At 39.5% G+C, this 21,376-nt stretch overlaps 1 protein-coding gene across 13 annotated transcripts; it reads right to left on the bottom strand.

The window, feature by feature from the left end:
• Positions 1 to 9,870: 9,870 nt before the first annotated feature.
• Positions 9,871 to 15,063, bottom strand: LOC143601911 (metal-nicotianamine transporter YSL3-like). Of its 13 annotated transcripts, XM_077079187.1 has the most exons (8): positions 14,739 to 15,063; positions 12,216 to 12,388; positions 12,024 to 12,121; positions 11,812 to 11,946; positions 11,531 to 11,720; positions 11,346 to 11,457; positions 11,060 to 11,116; positions 9,871 to 10,784 (listed from the first exon to the last, which is right to left on the bottom strand). In XM_077079187.1, the coding sequence occupies exons 1-8, from the start codon at positions 15,058 to 15,060 to the stop codon at positions 9,877 to 9,879; spliced, it is 1,995 nt and encodes a 664-aa protein (XP_076935302.1). In that variant the 5' UTR covers positions 15,061 to 15,063; the 3' UTR covers positions 9,871 to 9,876. The 13 variants fall into 13 exon arrangements, with proteins under 13 accessions (XP_076935302.1, XP_076935309.1, XP_076935298.1 ...); XM_077079194.1 differs by lacking the exon at positions 11,060 to 11,116 and having other exon boundaries at positions 9,871 to 10,764; positions 11,311 to 11,457; XM_077079183.1 differs by lacking the exon at positions 11,060 to 11,116 and having other exon boundaries at positions 9,871 to 10,811; positions 11,319 to 11,457.
• Between the last annotated feature and the right edge of the window lie 6,313 nt (positions 15,064 to 21,376).

Here is a 21,376-nt window from a genome sequence, read left to right as displayed (position 1 = left end):
ACGCAGGTCCACGCGCTGTTGTAGCTAAGCTAAACAACGCGGGATACTTTTGGCCGGGGATGCATATGGATGCGCTGGCATACATCAGAAAGTGTAGGTCTTGCCAGCTCTACGCACCCAACACGCATCGCCCGAAGAATGAACTTGTTCCAGTCACCTCTTCATGGCCATTTCAGAAGTGGGCCATCGATGTGACAGGCCCATTTCCTACAGCAGCAGGAAACGTTCAGTTCCTAGTGGTAGCCATCGACTACTTCACCAAGTGGATAGAAGCAAAACCCTTAGCCCAAACAACCGCAAAACATATTAAAAAATTTATTTGGGAATTTATTATTTGTCGTTTTGGACTTCCATAGACTTTGGTGAGTGATAACGGCACCAACTTTGCTGACAAGAAGCTACAAAAGTGGTTAGAAGAACTTCAAATCACCCACACCTTTACCTCAGTGGCACACCCGCAAGGTAACGGTGAGGTGGAAAGAGCAAATAAAAGCATCGTCGAAGGCATAAAGAAAAGACTCCTGGAACACAGATCCGGCTGGGTAGACGAAGTTCCACACGTCCTTTGCGCAAAGAGAACGCTGAAAAAGGCCAGTACGGGAGAAACCCCGTTCAGCCTCACTTATGGCACTGAAGCCATGGTCCCAGTCGAAATTGGTTTACCCTCACCAAGGGTCTTGATTCAGCCAGAAGACAATGATGCGGAAAGACGGTTAGACCTTATGCTAACCGAGGAACGCAGAGACTTAGCCGCAGCGCGTGAAGAAAACTACAAGCGACAAATGCAAAAGTACTACAACAAGCGGGTAAAACTCTGCAACTTCAATGTAGGAGACTACATATTGCGTAACAACGAGGCTTCAAACCAAGAGCGCCCAGGAAAACTGGCACCGGTCTGGGAAGGACTATACATTATCAAAGAAGTTTTGGGAAAAGGCGCATACCGGCTCGAAAGGCTCGATGGCACTCCTATCCCAAGAACATGGAACGGAGCTCAATTACGCAAATGTTACATGTAGATCAATTCCAAACTTGTAAAGAAAAGGCCTAGAGCCACTTCTAATGGAAATGATTCTCCTTTCACATTGTGTTGATAGCCTTACCTTTATACTTATGAACTTCCCACGCTGATATGCCGGTATTCACCGCATAAATATGGGAAGAAGTAAGTCGTTGCGTGTGGAAGGCGGCAAAATCCGCATAAACACATAAAACGGTAAAAATTTCTAAGGAAAACCTTCACGCAGGTCAGCTATAGGTAAAGTTTAGTCATCCCAATAAATGAAAGTGACGGTCCTACCCGCACAATCATGATAAAGGAAACTGAACATTGACCTATTGGCAACCGCGCGTCGAAAGGTTAACTTATTCAAAACACTTAGAAAATTTCAAAGGAAAAGATGAGGAAAACTTCCACGCAGGTCAGATATAGGTAAAGTTTGGCCATCCTACTAAGTGCAAGTGACGGTCTTATCCGCACAATCACGAAAGAGGAAGCAAAACTTTAACTTATTACCTGCCACGTTGAAAATTTAACTTATCTAAGTACTAAAGAAATTGCTAAGTTAAATCAAAATATGCGAGAAATAAACAAGGCAAGGCATTAGCAAATAATCTTTATTCCATCAAAATTCAAATATTACAAAGATTGCTGGGTACATACCCGCATACAAAAGAAGCTATACAAAAATAAAAATCTACTCTAATGGTGGAAAGGGATCTAAAGGATCAAGCTTCAGGACCACTTCCACTTGGACCCGCACCATCAGTAGAGTGTGGCGGTTCAAGGAAAGCTTTAAGGATAGCTAGCCCATCATCAGCAGCAGCAATCTCGTTCACCTTCTCCACCACCGGATGCGGGAAGGCAGCATACTGATTCACTGCTTGGTCATACGCAGCTTCAGTATCCACATTGTAAAGAGGGAAGTTGGAAGGCGGGATGCCTTGTTCAACAAACCCTAGACCAAGCAGGAAGCCAGCCTTTTCCCCATCCTCATGAGAAGCGTTGAGGGCTGCGCTCATCGCATCGTCATATGATGTGTTCGTGAACACCCGATGCACAACCTACAAAACAGAAGTTTGTCAAAAAACTCGAGTAAGGAAAAGCGTAAAGAAGTTAGAAGTTAGGAAGCTGCGCATACCTGCGACAACGCTTCTCGAAGAAGCCATTCCTTGGCAACCAGAGCCTCCTGGAGGGCAGCTTGAGCTTCATTACGGGCGCGTTCGGCTTCGTTCTTTGTGAGGTTGGCAAGCAACACATCTTTGGCTGCAGCCTCTTCGACGCCTTTTAGCTTACGCTCAGTGTGGTCAAGCACCCCCCTCTGGTCCAAGATCTCTTGGAGCATCTTGGCATCTTCCATGGCCAAGGCATCATGAGCCTGCTGGAGCCTCTCTAATTTGGCTTTAAGTTCCTCATTTTCGATGCGTAGAGGCTCAGCAGCAGCTTCAGCCTTGGTGGCCCTCTCGGTTGCGTTCCATGCAGTTTCCTTGGCCAGCTGAAGCTGTTCGTTAACAGCTTGGGCAGCCTTGGAACGGGCCTCCAGACGAGCCTGAACGTCAACCTCAAGGGCCTTGAAGGCCTTCTCCTTTTCCGCAGCAACGGCGGCAAGCTTCGCGTTCTCCTCCCGGATAGCCCGCGCCTGAGCCACTTCAAGGCTACGCGCCGTCTTCAACTTGTCGTTCTCACGACAAAGTAGCTCGACGTGCGGCTGCATCCGGGCGAGAAGGATTCGGAGCTCGTTGGACAGCCTACCTTCCTGGTAGCTGGCCATGGCCTCCCCCAGCGCACCGCTTGGGGCGGCGTGACGCGCCCATTCGACGCAGTCCTCAGCAGTCCGGAGGGTCGTTCCCCGGCGGATCTTCCACCGAGGAGCGTACACCTCGTTGGAATCACGAACTGCAATAAAACAAAAAACAGTTAAGTGAAAGAAATGATGAAAGGGATATAGGCCAAAATAACCCTACGCACCTGTAGGGTCGACAACAGGCCGATAGCCACCAAACCCATCACCTGAACCTAAGGGATATCCATCCAAAAGGTCAAGGAGACGGGAAGGAGGCAAGGATTGGCTAGACGCCCCAACCCCAAACGTACCTGAAGGACTGGCCGTACTCGCAGGCGCCGGAGGAGACACGGTGGAGGCTGCCGCGTTGGAAACCAACGGAGGTGAACTCACCGGAGGTGAACTCACAACCGTGGCCGCGGCTGCGGAAGAACCCGCAAGAGAAATCACCGCCGGCTCAGTGACGGATTCGATGAAAATGGCACTGACAGTCGGCGGGGATAAGGTTACAGCTGGAACAGTTGGCTCAACGGGATGAGCAACTGAACCAGTACTGCAAGCAGGCGTAGCCGCCTGGGTCATCGCCTCGGGTAGGTTGACCAAACCTACCTTCATGGGTCCAGAACCGCTCCTCCCCGCATCGCTTTGGAATGCAGTTACATCCACGCCTGCATGAAGACAAGACATTAAAAACATTGCTAGGAAGATATGAAGTTAAAGCTATTAAGTTTACACTTACGAGTCCTCTTGAGCTTGAAGGTGCGAACAGGCGGGGACGAACCCGATGGAGCCGGCCTCTTCACGTCGGTCACCGTCGTCGTCCGGGGCTGCTCGGAGGTGACAGCCGTCTGAACCTCCGGAACAGTGGTCTCACCACCAGGGTTCCCCGCCACCTCCACACTTTCAGTCTCTGAGTCAAACCGATTCACCGGATCGGCAGTGGAGGCAACCTTCGCCTTGCCCTTCCCGCCGGCAGCCTTCTTCTTCCTCGCCAAGAAAGGACCATCTGCGGATTCCTCATCAGAAGATGACAAAATTAGAGGAATTCCCGCAGAGGTTTCAGCATTGACAGGGCGAGGGTTAAAAAGTTCTTTACCTGGCCGCCTGGCGCTCAGGATCTCGTGGCCTGGCGGGTAGACCTCCACGAACCGATCCGCCGTTTGCTCAAGGATGGGCAACTCGTTCTCGTCAAGAGCGCGAGTACCCATCCGAGCGGGACCACCAGCCTCCCGCGGCTGCAGGAGAGACTGCAAGTCGTTTCCCTCTGAAAATAAAGAGATGGTTAGAACAAAAACCCTAACCTAGCAAATAAAATAAAGCATACCGTAAGGGACAGAGTTCAAACCGTATTCGAGGACGATCGGCACTTGCGGAGTCTCAGAGCCGGCATCCTTCCATACCCGGCTCATCCCGAGCATCACCATCCCGGACTCCGCAAACCGGTAAACCGGAGTCTGGATCCGGGAAATCTTGGAAAACCATTCCGCCTCCTGGTAGTTGGAGGCGTGAAGGTTGGGGAGTGCTCTCCCGTTTTTGAATGTCATCGCAATAGGGACGACACGGGCAGAGATGTAGAAGAACTCCCGCTTCCAAGACCGAAGACTGCGCTCAGTGGCGCAAATCTTCAGACCCTTGATCCGGTTGACCAGGGTGTACCACCCTTGGATGCACCTCCAGGAGTAGAAGGTCATCAGGCGGTCGACATGGGGCTCTACACCCATAATGAGGCACACCCACTCGAAATGGCGGATCTTCGCGATCGCCATTAGGTGTACCTCCGTCAAGTGTACACCGTGTCTCTCCAGAACACGGTACACAAACTTCGTCAATGGGAACCTCAGATTCCCATAGACGAAGAATGCAGCGTACACCCCTATCTTGCCCTTGGGGGCATCGTACACCGTCTAATGAGGCTCCGGAAACTCAGGCTCGAAAGGCTCGAGCATGAACTTCCGGACGATGTACTGGTAGAGGTCAATAGGAAGAGCGCACTGGCACTCGCCAGCAGTGCTCTTGTCGTCCTTTTCGGACGTCGACGTCGGATTCTCGACGAACAACTCAGACTCCTCGGCGGTGGCCTCAAAATCACCGGTAGAAGACATGTTTTGGATGTACAGAACAACGATTTCAGAAGAATGCTCGACGGAATAGTGAGTATTCGCCGGAAATCGTTTAGAAGATGAAGAAAGAAGTGAAAGTGTGGACTAAGGTGCACCCTCTCGCCCTTTATATACTCATCGCAATTAATGCGATGAATTTAATGCGGAAGAGAGAGAAATCGCAGGTGCAATGAAACTATGACACGTGGCAAAGAGCAAGCTGGCAACAGCTGTTGAAAGGACGCGTGCCATTAATTTCGCGGCCACGCGCCCGAAAAATCGCGCCCACGCGCCTGAAAAAGCGCCTGGAATGACCATATACTGTCACGTCGCCATAACTTCCTGCATGTCCTGACACTGTCAGAAGAAACCGTCAGACGACGTTTCAACAGTTTGGACTGTTCTTATCCTTTCACCAACTCTTCGAATTTAAAAAAGATTCAAAAGTAAGCGGGAAAATACCCCTTACCTTGGAAACCAAGTAACTATAAGACAGGTGCGAGTACAGTGTCAAGGCAAAACCCTTCACATACTTAGCACCCGCAGGGAATTGAAGCCAGGAATACCTTGGAAGTAAAGTAACTATAAGACGAGTGCGGGTACAGTGTCAAGGCGAAACCCTTCACATACCTAGCACTCCGCAGGGAATTGAAACCAAGAAGGATCTTCTGGGCCATGCTTGCGGAAACGAGAATAACATCCCCGCATAGTGGGATCGTCGAGAACTAGATTGTTTGAAGCTCCAAGATGGAATTGGTTGTTTTAACATAATTGATCACTATGTTCAAAACTACCAAAACCTCATGGAGAATCTACACAAGTGGAACTCAACGCTCCTGACTTGCGAGGAGGTTACACACCTACCCGCATCATACCCAAAGATCAAGCAGAAAAGTCGGGAATTTCTGCGTGACATTAGGGAAACCGCGGGAAGAATCCCCACGGACAACCTTAAAACCAAATACTTTTCAAAACCCCTTGATTAAGTCCAAAGTTCACCTCACTTATTAACAATTCATGAGAAGAACATTGGACTGGGGGGACTTGAAGAGGTAGGTCCCAGCAGAGCCAGTTGGACCCGCAAGACTCACCTTGAAGAGGGACGTTTGCGCAAGGACCAACTGGTTCCGCAGGACCCACAATGCTCAGAGAGGAAGACCTTACGCGCAGTACGCCAGCTGTTCCCGCAGGGAAAGCCTCCCAATGGTGAAGTATCCCGCCTGTCCCCGCAACTGCGGATACAAGCCATCAGGGAAGGCTACCCGCACTAATAGCAAGGCTACATGCACAAGGCACTAACTCAATAATTCAGTGTCACCTGAAGGAATGAGCAAGGCGGGAATACTCCCGCCCAAATGAGCCAGTCTGTATGCTTCTGGAAGATCTTTTGTACTATACCTGCCAAGGTATGGACAAAATAGACAAGATCTGATCAAAGCAGCCCATGAACCAATCACAGGGTGACAGCTTACCGACAAACAGTACGAGGAGCATGCTCTAGTACTGTTTGTCACTATTAGCCGCTGCCTACTCACCAACCCTTGTCGTGGCACGCACATAGCCTGCAGTTGGTGGAAAAGGAATAGTACACAGCCGGCCTAGTCACTATCAGCCGCTGCCTACCCACCAACCAGCATGGCACGTGCGTAGCCCATAGTTGGTAGAACAGGAATATTCTACAGCCGGCTGTACCTGCTTGGAAACCTACCTTCGGCTATAAATACTCCAACACCTTGGAACAGTATCATCATCTGGTATTTTACCTTCAATAGCTATTTCTCTCAATATACACTTATATTCAGAGCAATCTAGTCTGATTCTCACGCCGGAGGGTGGTCACAAGGAGGAACCCCCCCCTTCTCTGTGACGAGCTCACGGTGTTTGTTTTGCAGGTCATCTGAAGAACATCCTTCTTTGCCGGACCTAACCCTCGTGGGAAACATCTATTTAACCCCCAGATTATCCGTAATCTGCCCGGGGTCAATTAGTGTTTCTTCAGTAAGGAATTATAATATTGTTGAATGAGTGTATACTTTATACCTCTTAACTTGTGTCTAACGTCTATTACGATTTCTTTTTTCTTCTTAAGTAAATCTAGTTATGCCAAACTGACATTGATAATAATAAAATCACTAATAGTGCATACCCGATGCATGCCCTATAGCTTTTCTAACGTAAACAATATCTTATTATCCAAATACTAGCAAATGAAAACACAAACAGTCAAACATGAGGGGGCAATTATCCACAATTTTTGTGAACAAAAATATCATGAAATAATGGTTCTAATAATCATGTTATATTCTTAAAAAAATGTGGTATGACTTATGATAATCACCAGTGTTGTACATTAGACTAAACAAATGAGCATGAAGGAGCACAAGCACGGGTGGCATTTCAAATTTATTTAAAACTGATGAAAATTTGGTTCAATAATGACTCACACCATAACCGAAATATATAACCACAAAAATCTTTTTGTTTCTAAAAATGTCTAATTGAACCACAAATTTTGAGTTCGATTTGGTTAACTCCATTCGATTTTCTTAGTTTTTTGTAACACCCATCAAAATTACAGGTCCAATTTGAACATTTATAAAGTATAGGGACTTAAGTGTAACTAAGACAAAGTTCAAGTCCATGATAATAATATCAGTTGATTACTTGATTAATCGAGTTAGGTGACACGAGAGTGCAGACTCGTTTAACACTAATTTTATTTGGGCTTTCTTATTGGACTTTATATTTGGGTTCACCCTTAATAATTTAATTGGGCTTAAGAAGTATATTAAGTGGGCTTGCAATTGGTTATATGGGCTCACATGGAATTGCTTTAGCATTATATTAATCGATGCTTTTTTCCCTGGAGGCCCCTCTCTCGATCGAATAAAGATACAAAATTAGTAATTACACATACGGATTTCATCAAGATCCAATTCATCTACAGAATTCTCAGTCTAATCGTATAGATCATTGTGTGTAACACACAAATAGGTTTATCTGATAGTGTTACAGAGATTGATTCCGGGTTCAATTCAATTGTCTACAATCATATAAGATAAGATTTTGAGATTTGTTTATTTGATCGATTCTTGGATTTAGACTACAAATATACAGCATGGCACTTGTATTACATCATCGACCCTTTCCATGTTTGATACAAAATTTGAAGGTTACTTGTTTTGCTGTCATCTTATTATGCATTCTACCATTTAGCCACTTAGCCTACATATTTAAGATGAATTGTATGTGGTTTAAAGTGCATTTAATATTGGTGGGGCTTAAAAGGCACGAAGTAATATTTTGTGATGATTTCAATATTCTTTTATGTATTTGGGAGGAACAGTTTATGACCGAAGACAGACACACCCAAGTTGTTATCATTACTGTCATGAGTGTCATGTGACACCAGTAGTTTTTTTTTTTATTTCTTACATTTATAGTTTATTTCTTGCCTTTATATGGTATTTACATATCTAGTAGTCGAGTGACATTAATTTACTGAATTGCTAATAAATAACACCTATAAAATTATTGAAATCACCACTAAGATATTTAATTTATATAAAAAAGTTTAGACTAGACAAAAGATATTGCACTTTATTGGCCACAATTGTCTAAAGGAGGGGCAGTAAAAGATGTATCATCTTTTCATGTCCACTAACTAATTGTAGTAGTGGGTTGTTACCTTCTTTTTCTAGTCCTGTTTCTTCACTTTTGTAAGTGGTAGGACTAAAGGATTTCAAGCCTAAATATGATGGGGTGGAGTAAGGGTTTTGTTTGTATTATTTAGGAATTTTTACATATTTTCACTTTTTAAATTATGTAAATTACATATTTCTTTAAAATACAAATTTTTAATGCAAAATGTATAATGCTTTTTAAACATGGTTTAGGAAAATATGTAAATGCTCCTATGGATTTTTACATATTTTCTCTTCCTAAACTATGTAAATTACATATTTCCCTAAAATACAAGTTTTTAACGCAAAATGTACAATGCTCTTTAAGCATGGTTTGGAGAAATATGTAATTTTAAAGTTTAGGAAGGAAAAATATATAAATGCTCCTATTATTTATTGTAAAGTGATGAATATATATTTTCTTTTTATTAAAATATTTCAAAAGGTTTTGTTTTAAGTTATTGCTTGTGAGTAATAAAGTGCACATCGGATCGTCACTGATAACAAGAGGCAGATGGCTTATGTAAAAAGATAGGATTAATATCTGATTATGAGATAAGAGATATGATTACGTGTAGGAGTGTCATTGGGTTGGTAGGGTAAATTGCTAAACGTGTTATAAAGGTCAACCAAAAACGACCTATATTTTTATTCATATTAAAAACTTCAATCCTAACTTGCAAGCATTTGAAATCGTGTAAAATGAGCACGATCTTTTTAATGGAATTATTATGTCAAACGGGTTGATAAGTAATAATCAAGTTGTAAAGTTGTTAATCAGATTGCAAAAAGTTGGTTAGACGGTCATAAACAGGTTAGTGGGTCAACCTAACACGACCCGTTAATCAAAACAAGTCAAAAAGAACACACCCGCTATTAAATGGGTTAGATGTGACAACCTAAAACCTCATTGTTTTCATGTGATGTTTAAAATATATTTAAAGTTTGATCAGTAACACATAATATCTTATGAGTTTCTTATCTTATAATGATAGGTATAGAAGAGGTGGCAAATATGACAATGAAAGTACAAACCCAAACCCATAAATTTCGCGCTAGGTTTGCGTCAGCTTTTCGGGCCGCGTCTGTATACTACTCTTGAGTGACAATATATTCAACATTTTCAAAGAGTCACAACAATAAAAAAATCCTAGATTTGTCAATGAAAGCACCTAACTTTGATAACATTAGAAACTTGACTCAAACATCTTATAATACTATAGCCTTGTTGCTCTCTATGCCATATAGTCTGTATACATATGAAAACAAAACAACAAAATATTATCTATACTAACAGAAATTCTAGCACTTTTAAGTGCTCTTAGTAGGCACAAAGTTCATACAAATCGGAGGGTTAATCCGAACTAACGACAGAATCGATGATGGAAGAATCCACAACCCGTCTCCACATATCAAACCCGAAGCAACAGCAGGAACCATAAGATTAGCTTTCTGCTTATTAACCTTGTGCCATATGAACACAATCAAAGTTCCCACACACATGTCAATAGCAAAATAAGCACCGACCAGAAAAGGTACAGCCATAGCCATTGGCAGAGGAATCAGTTTCCTTATTTTCTCGGGACCAACGTCTCTCACAAAGTTTGCCAGCATGGCAAAACCGAAGAACAGGTAACAAAGATGTACAAAATGATTAGGCAATGCAGAAAAACCTTGAACACCTAAAATGGCCATGTTTCGATACACAATAGCATAAGGAGCTTTAAATTCACCATCTGGATTTCCAATATCAAATGCTTTGTAGAACAGAAAGAAAGTAAGAGGTGCCACCACACATCCAATGGTGGTTCCAATAGCTTGACTAACAAGCATTGACCGAGGTGAAGTCAAAGTCAAATGGCCCGTCTTGAAATCATGCATCAAGTCAGATGATATTGAGACTATGGACTTTATTAGACCGCATCCCACGAGCCCGGCAATGACACCGTGATGTTTTCCGGACATTGCAGGCAGCACAAAGAGAGCGACTTTACCATAATTGTATGCCATGTTCATGTCGGTTAGACCAGCACCATACGCGTTACAGAAGGCAATAGATGGCGCAATAATATAAGCAACAACAGCATAGTACCATTTGAGCTCTGGGAACATGAGCGGGATGACAACAATGGAAACAATGGAGAATGCAACGTAACCGGTAGCTGCTAGCCAGAAGGGAATACTCTCCCTTATGAACACCTCGTTTAGAACAGAATCATCTCGAGGTTGATCAATATCTTCTGGATCTGTATTAGAAAATTTCAAAAGAACGTTAAAACGCGCCTTGGAACAAATTTGAGGGTTTTTTGGGATTGTGTTTTGAAAATGATTATTGGTGAGTCCCAAATAATTGTTTTCAAGAAACTGGTGTTTTTAATATCTAAAGCCTTTTTATCTGTCATTACTATACTTTTCACCAATTTTTGTTATTGGTAGCTTACTAATACAATATTTTTGGTATGCTTTGTTTCCTGTTGTTTAGACCTATAAGAACCTATGTGTTTCCAATATTTCTTTTCATGTCTAGATACGGTTTTACTTACATTCCGCCCTCCAAAGACCTTACCAGTGCCTTTGCTATTAGTGAGATAACTTTCTTGTGTATGGTTAATATTGTTATATCCAAATTCTTACATGATCAGCCTGTTTGGATACAACTGATTATGTGATTTTGATTATTCTATATCATAATCACTTTTAGGATGGAATCCCGTACACTTGTATAATATCGAAAAGGTTGCTAACATATCTACTAATTTCTGCACTTGAGGAATACTTACTAGTTTTAGGCATCTTCCGAGAAGTCTGATATATTGTTCTTGCAGTAAACACTGCAATCTTGAGAAAATTATACAGTCCATCTCCTAGGATAAGTGCGATTGATACAAAAACCTACAAATGTTTCAAATCATCATATGACTCTTCACAGAGACTCATTAGTTTAACCTTAAAAGTGAGATCAAACCTTGTAACCATTTAAACTCTTCATGCTGCTTTCAGGTAAACTTGAAGAAAACCAAACCCCTTTTCGGTCTTCAATAAGAGGCCACATAACACCATACGATAGCACGGCTCCTGCCAGCAATGATAAGTTCACAAGATGTGAACATATCATTCCGGCTCCTATGTAAGTCATACTAAAATCAAAATAAAACCTGCACACAAAAAATTAAATCAAATAATTAATTTTGCAATAATTGTGTCATTGGAATGTTTAAAATGATAAAACTAACAACAAACACGCACGAGTGCTTGAATGCTTTCAACCCGAAAGTAGGAAAAGAGGTGAATCCACATGTTCCTGAACCAGAATAGAACCATTGAAAACAAGCCCACATAAAACTCGCTGACAAGAACTTGTTGAAGCCAACAACTTTCTTTCTGCAACAACATTTTATAAAATAAATAAGTTAAATGAAGTGTTTATGAATTAATATTATGGGAAAATGGAGGCATACTTGGCCATTTTGTCTCCCTTTGGAGTATGAAATCCATTGATGAGAACTGCTGTAGCTGTTCCACTAGGATATGCTAATTTGTAGTCTATGATCATTATCTGCATGACAAAAACAAGCATCAGATGGTTGGCCATGCAAATGGTCAACTTAATTTTAAAGATAGTACAAGTGGCTAAAGCATAGAGTACAGACCTTTCTTAGAGGGACCAAAGCCAACAACCCAACAAAACTAGTAACAAACAGAAAGCCAGTCATCCAACCAATTCCAGGTTCTTTATAACTCCCTGGGGAGTTACCTTCTACATCAACACCTGCTTCCTTGTATGTCTTCTTGTTTAGTCCCAATAAATATGATCCGAATCCACCTGTGTAAACCATCGTTGATCACTGATTATTAATCAAATCATGCATCAAAAATCTTGAAAAGTAAGCTTGTAATTTGTAAACGAACCAAACGAATGTGAACGGTGTTGGTTAATCCATGTTCATTTGCATGTACATTTGTTTAACTCTAACCGAACAAACAAACGAGTGAACACGAACATTAATAGCGAAAAGATTTTCTCATTCATGTTCGTTCGTTAAGAAAATGAACATGTTCGTGTTCATTTATACTATAAACAAACTTAAATGAACGAAAATAAACGAATTTAATTGAACATAAGTGAACAAACGTAAACGAATGAAAATACACGAATTTAATTGAAGGTATGCGAACAAACGTAAATGAACGAGTTTAATTGAACGTAAGCGAACAAACGTAAATGAACGAGTTTAATTGAACGTAAGCGAACAAACGTAAATGAACGAATTTAATTGAACGTAAGCGAACAAAGGTAAATGAACGAATTTAACTGAACGTAAGCAAACAAACGTAAATGAACGAAAATAAACGAATTTAACTGAACGTAAGCCAACAAAGAAAATGAAAGTTTACCCAATGCTGGGGCTGATGTATGACCTATGCAGTCAATAGCGGTGAGATAGCGGTGGGATAGCAGTGGGATAGCGGTTAGCGGACCTTTGTAAAATAGCAGTGCCAATAGCGCTCCAGAATAGTGGAACCGCTATTAGCGGCGCTCTTGGCTGCTATTTGACCGACTTTTTATTCCTAGATAGCGGTCATAGCACCAATTTTTCAAGGTTGATATATTTGGGCTAATTTAAGAAAAGACCAAAATAGCTCAAACTTCAAACTTGATCTTTTATTTGTTTATAACCAATTTTATTATTCAACCCCTTGAAAAGTTATGCTCTCGCTCTTTCGTCTACCAACGATTCGTTGGTTGATGTGGACTCGAAGGAAGATTTCATTGTTTATGATTGAATCATTTTTCAGTTATTGATACTTTTGTGTTTTTTACTTTTGATATTACTATTAATATATATATATATATATATATATATATAGGGGTGGGATCTAGTGAAAACTCCTCTTAAAGAGAAAACTTAAAAACTTTTAAAAACTTCTAAAAAACTATTTTTAACTTTTTTTTTAAATTTTTTTTGAAGTTTCTTTTTTTTTCCATTATTTTTATATGTTGTTATTGGTTAAAAAAAAAAACTTGTCGGTAATCTCGTCGGCGCATGTGTAATAGTGTGCATTGCATATACGCAAAAGTGTTTGTATTGCATAGAATACAACACTATTGCACATATTTGATACACACTATTGTATATATGCAATATAAGATTAATACACACATCGAATACACATTAGTACGTATGTGTAATACAACATTAACGCACATGTGCACCACATCGACTTTTATTTTATTATTATTTTTTTTCCATATAATACAACACTACTATACATATACAATACACAAATATTGAATATATGCAATAAAACACTATTAAACTCAAAAATACATAGTAATACACATGTGTAATACAACGGTATCGCACGATAATACGTATGTGCATTACAGCGGTTTTTTTTTTGTTTTTTTTATTTTTTTTATATTTTTCGAGTGAAATATAAGAAAATATAAGAATAATGGCTAAAACAGAATTTTGAAAATATTTTTTTATTTTTAATTAAAAATAATTCTTTAGGAGTTTTTAAGTTTTCTCTCTAAATGTGAGTTTTCTCCAGATCCTCTCCCTATATATATATATATATATATATATATATATATATATATATATATGATGCATGATATTAAAATTACCGCTTTCTCACCGCTATCCCACTACGATAACCTATAACTCAAATAGCGGCCCTTGACTGCTAACCGATTTTTTACCGCATTAACTGCATAGTGTATGACAGATCAATAAATTTAAATAAATACGTAAACAAACATAAACGAAGAAAAGGTAGATGAACAAACAAAAGGAGCGTAAATGAACGTAACTGAATAAAGATAAGTGAATGTTGATATTAGACATGTATTTAAATAAATAAGTGAATGTTGATAACCTATAACTCAAATAGCGGCCCTTGACTGCTAACCGATTTTTTACCGCATTAACTGCATAGTGTATGACAGATCAATAAATTTAAATAAATACGTAAACAAACATAAACGAAGAAAAGGTAGATGAACAAACAAAAGGAGCGTAAATGAACGTCACTGAATAAAGATAAGTGAATGTTGATATTAGACATGTATTCATGTTCGTTCATACTTAAATGAACAATTTTATATTCATTATTATCACCTGGACTACAAGCATACAAAAAGCATGATAATTAATTAGTAAACAAACCTCCAACAGCAACGCTGTAGCAAGCAACAGCACACGTCTGAATGATCGTATTCTCCTGTTTCGTAAATGGCGTCGTCACAAACCCAGATTTATGAACCACTTTGGTCCATGCTTTAATAAACACGAAAGCCAAAAGAGCTACAGACACATTTAGATTCGGTACAAGACCAGTAGTCAGATTCAGCTTCATTACAATGACACTATAAACCACACCAATCACAACACTCGCAACGAGTCCGCGACATGTTATGTTCGCAGTCCACGGTGGCAACCTTTTAACAACAACGTTGTCATTCTCGTCGCGTATCTGCTCCATCTCCATCTTCCTGATCGATAATAAAATAAATGTTTTTTTTGGGTGCAATGATTGTGGAGAGGTGGTGCTGGTGCATAAAGGCTAGGGTCTGAAAGATTTGAATTTATAAAGGTAAATTAGCAACCAAATTCAATTAACCAGGTGCTTGTTGATAGTGGTGGAATTTAGAGCATTGATGGTATAATCAAACTACTTTTGTACTGCAAATTAAGAGTGTAGTACACATGAAATGAGACATTATGTGATGTATCTAGTACAACCCAAATCTAGGTTTAAAACATGTTTTTGTACTAAGATATTATTAAGACCCAATTACAAATTTTGTCCTTTAAAATAAGACGAATTACGGTTCGTGTCCTTTTTTTAGTTTCTTTGCAGGCGGTGTACTTTAAACTTTTTTTTCCTACAAGTTTTGTCCTTTACGCTAACTGGTTTAGAAAAAGTCAGTTAAATCCCATCACGTGAGGCGCATGTGAGGGTAGTTTTGTCCTTTCATATATCTCTGCAACTAAACCCCCTTTATCAATCTTCCCCCTCCCTTTCAATCGATTCAATTCCCGGCGATTAAAAACCCTCGTATCCGACTCGACTCAACAACCCGACAGTTAATACCTTAAATTGCACATCATTCTCAAAACTTAAAAACGTAAGATGGATGATCCTCCTCCTCCTCGATTCTACATTCGTGAAGATGATGAACAATCAAATGCTGATGCGTTTTATGGTAAGTTAAAACTTTAGGGTTTATAATTTTAGGGTTTATAATTGGGTTTATTTAACTAACAGCTGTTTAATCTTGTTTGTGTAGTAAATAATCCACATTTGTTCACGATCAAGCTGCACCATGGTGGCAGTTTCACCAAATTTCCTGGACGGGTTTATAACAGAGCCGTTGTCCATTTTGTTGACATGCTAGATATTGACAAGTTTTCAGTTCACGAGCTTGATCGAATCTTGCTTGAATTATCCTATCCTACAGATAAGGTTAGATTCTACCATTATGTAGTACCGGGTTCAGAATTGGATTGGGGGCTTAGAGCTTTGGGAAGTGATGATGATGTTAGGGGATTTGCTAAGTATATTAGAGCTTTTAATCAGTTAATGAATGTGTATGTTGAGCATGAGTTCACCTCTGTACACACATACTTCTGCTCACCCTCAAAGTTTACCATTGAAGAGATAACAGATGAGGAGTTTCTTGCAAGTGAGGTCGTACTAGATAAAGCAAACTCAGTTAAGAAAAGGTTGTTGTTGGAATGGCAAGATAGCACAAATGAGGTTGTTGTTCAAAAGGTAGTTGTGGAACAAGACAAACAGGATGCAAATGTGAATGTTCAAGAAGAGAATAATGTTGGTGTTGTTGAACAACAAGACCAGATTGATATATGTCATGAGGATCCAGAATTTGACCCTATGTTTGGAGAGGATGCTTTTGGTGTGCAACCTACAAATGAGGTGGAGATTGATTACAATGGTGATGTAGATGGAGGTGGGGATGGAGGTGGATATGGATTACAATGGAGGTGGGGATGGAGATAGTGAAGATTCTTCAATTTCAGATGAAGAAAGTGGAGATGAGTCTTCAAGTTCAGATGAAAGTGGAACTGATGATAGTAGGGATTCTAACTATGAAATGAGAGATGAGAGTTCTAATGATGATGAACATCTAGAGGGTTGTCCAGTTAAGAAACCAAAGAATGTGAAGAAATCTAAGAACAAAAAGAAATCTAAAAATGTTAAGAAAACTAGGGATGGTGATGAAGATTCAGAAAGTGATTCAGATAGTGACTTCAACTATGAAGATGGTGAAACACATGATGTAGATGTAGATATGAGGGATTTCAGACTGCATACTGATTTTGAAGTTGAACAGCAGGATGCAAATTGTAGTTTAGAGGGTTTGGACATAGAAATGGATGATGTGATGTTGGATAATGATAGGATGTATAATGAGAAACAAAGAAATGAGGGGGACATGGATTATCTTTTCCATGTGGGACAAGTTTTTGGTACAAAAGCAGAGGTGAAGGATATGATCAAGGCACATGCAGTTGAAACAATAAGACAAATTAGGATAAGAAAAGATGATTTGGTAAGGGTGAGGGCTGTGTGTGAAGGAGATATGGAAGATGGGTCCCACATGCAGGGGGTTGGATCTAGCAGTGCTAATATAGATGAGGGACCAGTCCAGAAAAATATTGGGGGTAGGGGAAAAAGGAAAGACCCACTTGTTATTAGATGCCCTTGGGTACTGTTGTTGTCATACCAAAAGAGAACAGCTTCATGGAAAATTACAAGGTTGATAAATGAACATAAATGCCTTCAATCTAGAGAAATTTATGCTTGCACAGCCGGGTTCCTCTCAAACCATTTGGTTACTGATCTTCAAGATGACCCAAAGCTGAAAGTTAAATCCATCAAAGAAAGGTTTCAAAGGAGGTTTGAAGTTGGTGTGTCTGAGATGAAAGCTTATAGGGCAAAGATGTTGGCCAGGGAACATATAATTGGAAATTTCAGAGGCCAATATGGGTTATTGAGGGATTATATTGAAGAGTTGAAGAGGACTAATCCAGATACAACAGTGAAGCTTGAATTAGAAGAATGCTCAGATCCAACATCTGAGACAAGACAATTCAAGAGGATATACATCTGTTTGGGGTCTTTGAAAAAGGGGTTCAAAGCAATAGGTAGGGATCTGTTGGGACTGGATGGGGCTTTCCTTAAAAGTGCTTGGCCTGGTCAACTTTTAACAGCAGTTGCTCTAGATCCAAACAATGGATACTACCCTGTTGCATATGCTGTAGTTGAAGCTGAAACATTGAACTCTTGGGAATGGTTCTTGGAATGCCTTGGTGATGACTTGGATATAAACAACAGATCCAAGTTTACCTTTATGAGTGACAGGCAAAAGGGTCTTATACAGGCTGTAGATAAGTTGTTTCCTTCTGCAGAGCATAGGTTTTGTGTGAGGCACATTGAAGATAACCTAAGATCACTCTTCAAAGGAAAGCTTTTAAGGGATGCTCTTTGGAAGCTGGCTAGATGTACATCACCTACACACTATAAGAGAGAGATGAACAACCTAAAAAACTTGAACAAAAGGTGTCATCTTTGGGTATCTAAGATCCCACCAGAAACATGGTCAAGGTCACACTTCTCTGGTAAGTTTTTAATTTTGTATCCTTTATTCTCTCATAACTTTCAAGTTTTGTCCTTTATCTGTTGTGTTTTGTTATAATAGGTAGAGCAATGTCTGATGTGTTGACCAACAATATGTGTGAATGTTTCAATTCAAAGCTGGTAGATGGAAGGGACAAGCCTATTATCACATTGCTGGAATACATCAGAGAATATGTGATGAGGAAGATTGTTACTGTGTTGAAGGTAATTGATAGGTCATTAGGGTTACTAACACCATATGCTACACAAATTATGGAGTCAGTGAAGAAGGAAGCAAGCAGTTGAGTTGTATGTGAATATTTACTTGTCTTGTAAATGATGTGAATGGTTTACATATTTGGATGATAGGTACTCTGTGCATTGGAATGGTGAGGATCATTATCAGGTAACAGGTCCATATGGTGATCAGTGTGTAGTGAACATGAGCACAAGTACATGTGCATGTAGGAGATGGGAGATAACTGGGATACCTTGTAGACATGTGGTGGCATGTATTTGGGTGAAGGGTGCACATGACAGATCTGTTGGCAGGCCAGAAACATTTGTCAAACCAATTTACACAATGGATAGGTGGAAGGCAGTGTATAGCTACAAGGTGTATCCCATCAATGGTATGAGTATGTGGCCCACATCACAAGTCCCAATCCAGATCACAGCTCCTAAATTCAAAAAGCAAACTGGAAGGCCAAAGAAATCAAGGAAAAAGTCAGCAGTGGAAAGGGAAGATGGTGGTTCAAGGAAAAAGTCAAAGGTTGATGCAAAGGGCAAGGGAAAGGTTGATGCAAAGGGTAAGGGAAAGGCTGTGGAGGGTGAAGGTCAGAAAGTGAAGGCAGTGAGAAAGACAAAGCCAAAAGGATCAAACACTTGTGGGACATGTGGTCAAAAGGGTCACAACAAGAGATCATGCATGAAAAATCTTGCTGATTAATGTGCCTACTGTTTGACTGTTTTTATAGTTTTTATGACTTTATGGTATGGATATTTTTAAGTTGTTAGACTTTTTTTCAAGTTTTTCATGGTATGGATGTATTAAGTTGTTGTCTGGACTAATGTTGCTTTAAGTTGTTGACTTTAATATGGTTGATTAATGTTTAGTAGTTGTTAAATGACAAGTAGCTTTTAATATGGTTGTTCATTATTTAACTTGGTTGTTGTTTGCATTTATGGTTGTTGGTAATGGTTGTGCAGAACTGCAGATGGATCAGATATTACTTATTTTAAGGGTTTGGACATATTTGCCCTTGGATCAGATTTTACATAATTTAATGGTTTGGCAGATGGATGTTTGTGCAGATGACTCATTCATCTTTTTGTGCATATTGTGCAGTTTTTACTTATTTGCCCTTGGATCAGATCATGTCATATTATGCAGTATTCATCTCTTGGTTTATGGTTTATGGATGTTGTAGATGGATGTGTAGATAGTGCACAATGTGCAGATTGTGCATCATGTGTAGATAGTGCACAATGTGCAGATTGTGTATAGCATCCATCCAAAAGTCCAAAATAAACTAACCAAAGATCCAAATTAAATCCAAAATAAACTGATGATACATTGCTTAAAAGGGATCCAAAATTACATCCAAAATAAAGTCAAAATACATAATACTTAAACTGCATAAAGTCCTAAATTAACTAATAAAGTCAAAATACAAATAGTCAACAACTTCAAATTCAGTCAACTAGTTACATTTTCATTGCAATTACAATTGCAATGAAAATGATCCAACTAATGACCAATCTGTTCTTCATCTTCCTTGCTTGTTCTTTATAACTCTCTAAACTTTGTTCAACCTTGTTTTTCGACTTCAATAAGCCCGGGATAATCTCCAATGCCCGTTCACACATTGGTGGGTCACGCCATCCAAGAAAGGGGCAATCCGATGTCTGGAAAAGAGGAGAAACATGAAGTATAAACAATTGACTGGAACTTAAATCGACTTACACACTTACCATATCCGGACAAGAGAAAAACCGACGACCTGGATTTCTATCAGTCCATGAAGTGCGAACAACTGCTACCTTGCCACAAACACAGTAAGCCATCATCAATTGAGCCCTGGTATTTGAATTTCGCATCGAACCCTAATTGATTGAAGTCCTAATCGTACCCTGATCGATTGAAGGTGGGGTTGGGTTAAAAAGAGGGGGAAGACTGATAAAGGGGGGTTTAGTTGCAGAGATATATGAAAGGACAAAACTACCCTCATATGTGCCTCACGTGATGGGATTTAACTAACTTTTTCTAACCCAGTTAGCGTAAAGGACAAAACTTGTAGGAAAAAAAAGTTTAAAGTACACCGCCTGCAAGGAAACTAAAAAAAGGACACGAACCGTAATTCGTCTTATTTTAAAGGACAAATTTGTAATTGGGTCTTACTAATATCTTAGTACAAAAACATGTTTTAAACCTAGATTTGGGTTGTACTAGATACATCACATAATGTCTCATTTCATGTGTACTACACTCTTAATTTGCAGTACAAAAGTAGTTTGATTATACCATCAATGCTCTAAATTCCACCACTATCAACAAGCACCTGGTTAATTGAATTTGGTTGCTAATTCACCTTTATAAATTACATAAAAAAATAAATAAATAAAGGACTTATATAAATTACTATCAACAACCAAAGTAGTTTGATTTTACTCTTACACCTGATGACATAGAGTTATATATTGATTTTGCACTTTAAAGATTTCTCTGTGTATGTTACACGGAGAATTTAGCTGGTTAAATTTGAGCGTTGTAACAATGTAACGGCGAGTAAACATTAATTTCATCAGTATCAATTATATTTATTGTGGTGTTTTTTACTAAACTAGTGTTGGTGAAAAAAGTATTTACTATTTTGGTGTTCCATGAAAATTATTTACCAAACTAGTATTTTCCTTTATTTTCTATTCATCTTTTATTATTAAATCATCATATTAGAGTTTCTTTTTTATTATTTTTATATTAGTTAACCTTTTTTTATATTTTATCAACAAAACTTTTCTTATCTTTTTTTTAATCTCGTTGCTATTCTTTTTATTTCTTTTTTTTAATTGTTTTCAAATGTATATATTTTTTGCTTTTATTTAAATATATTCATTTTACGAATTTTATTTATTTTTTAGGTTTAGTTTCGAGACTTTGACG

Source organism: Bidens hawaiensis, unplaced genomic scaffold, assembly GCF_021521415.1.
Source record: "Bidens hawaiensis isolate Kalapana, Puna unplaced genomic scaffold, B.hawaiensis_p1.1 tig00057611_1, whole genome shotgun sequence".
Lineage (NCBI taxonomy): Eukaryota > Viridiplantae > Streptophyta > Magnoliopsida > Asterales > Asteraceae > Bidens > Bidens hawaiensis.
Note: the sequence above shows the minus strand (reverse complement) of the source record. Positions and strands in the feature narration are given on the sequence as shown.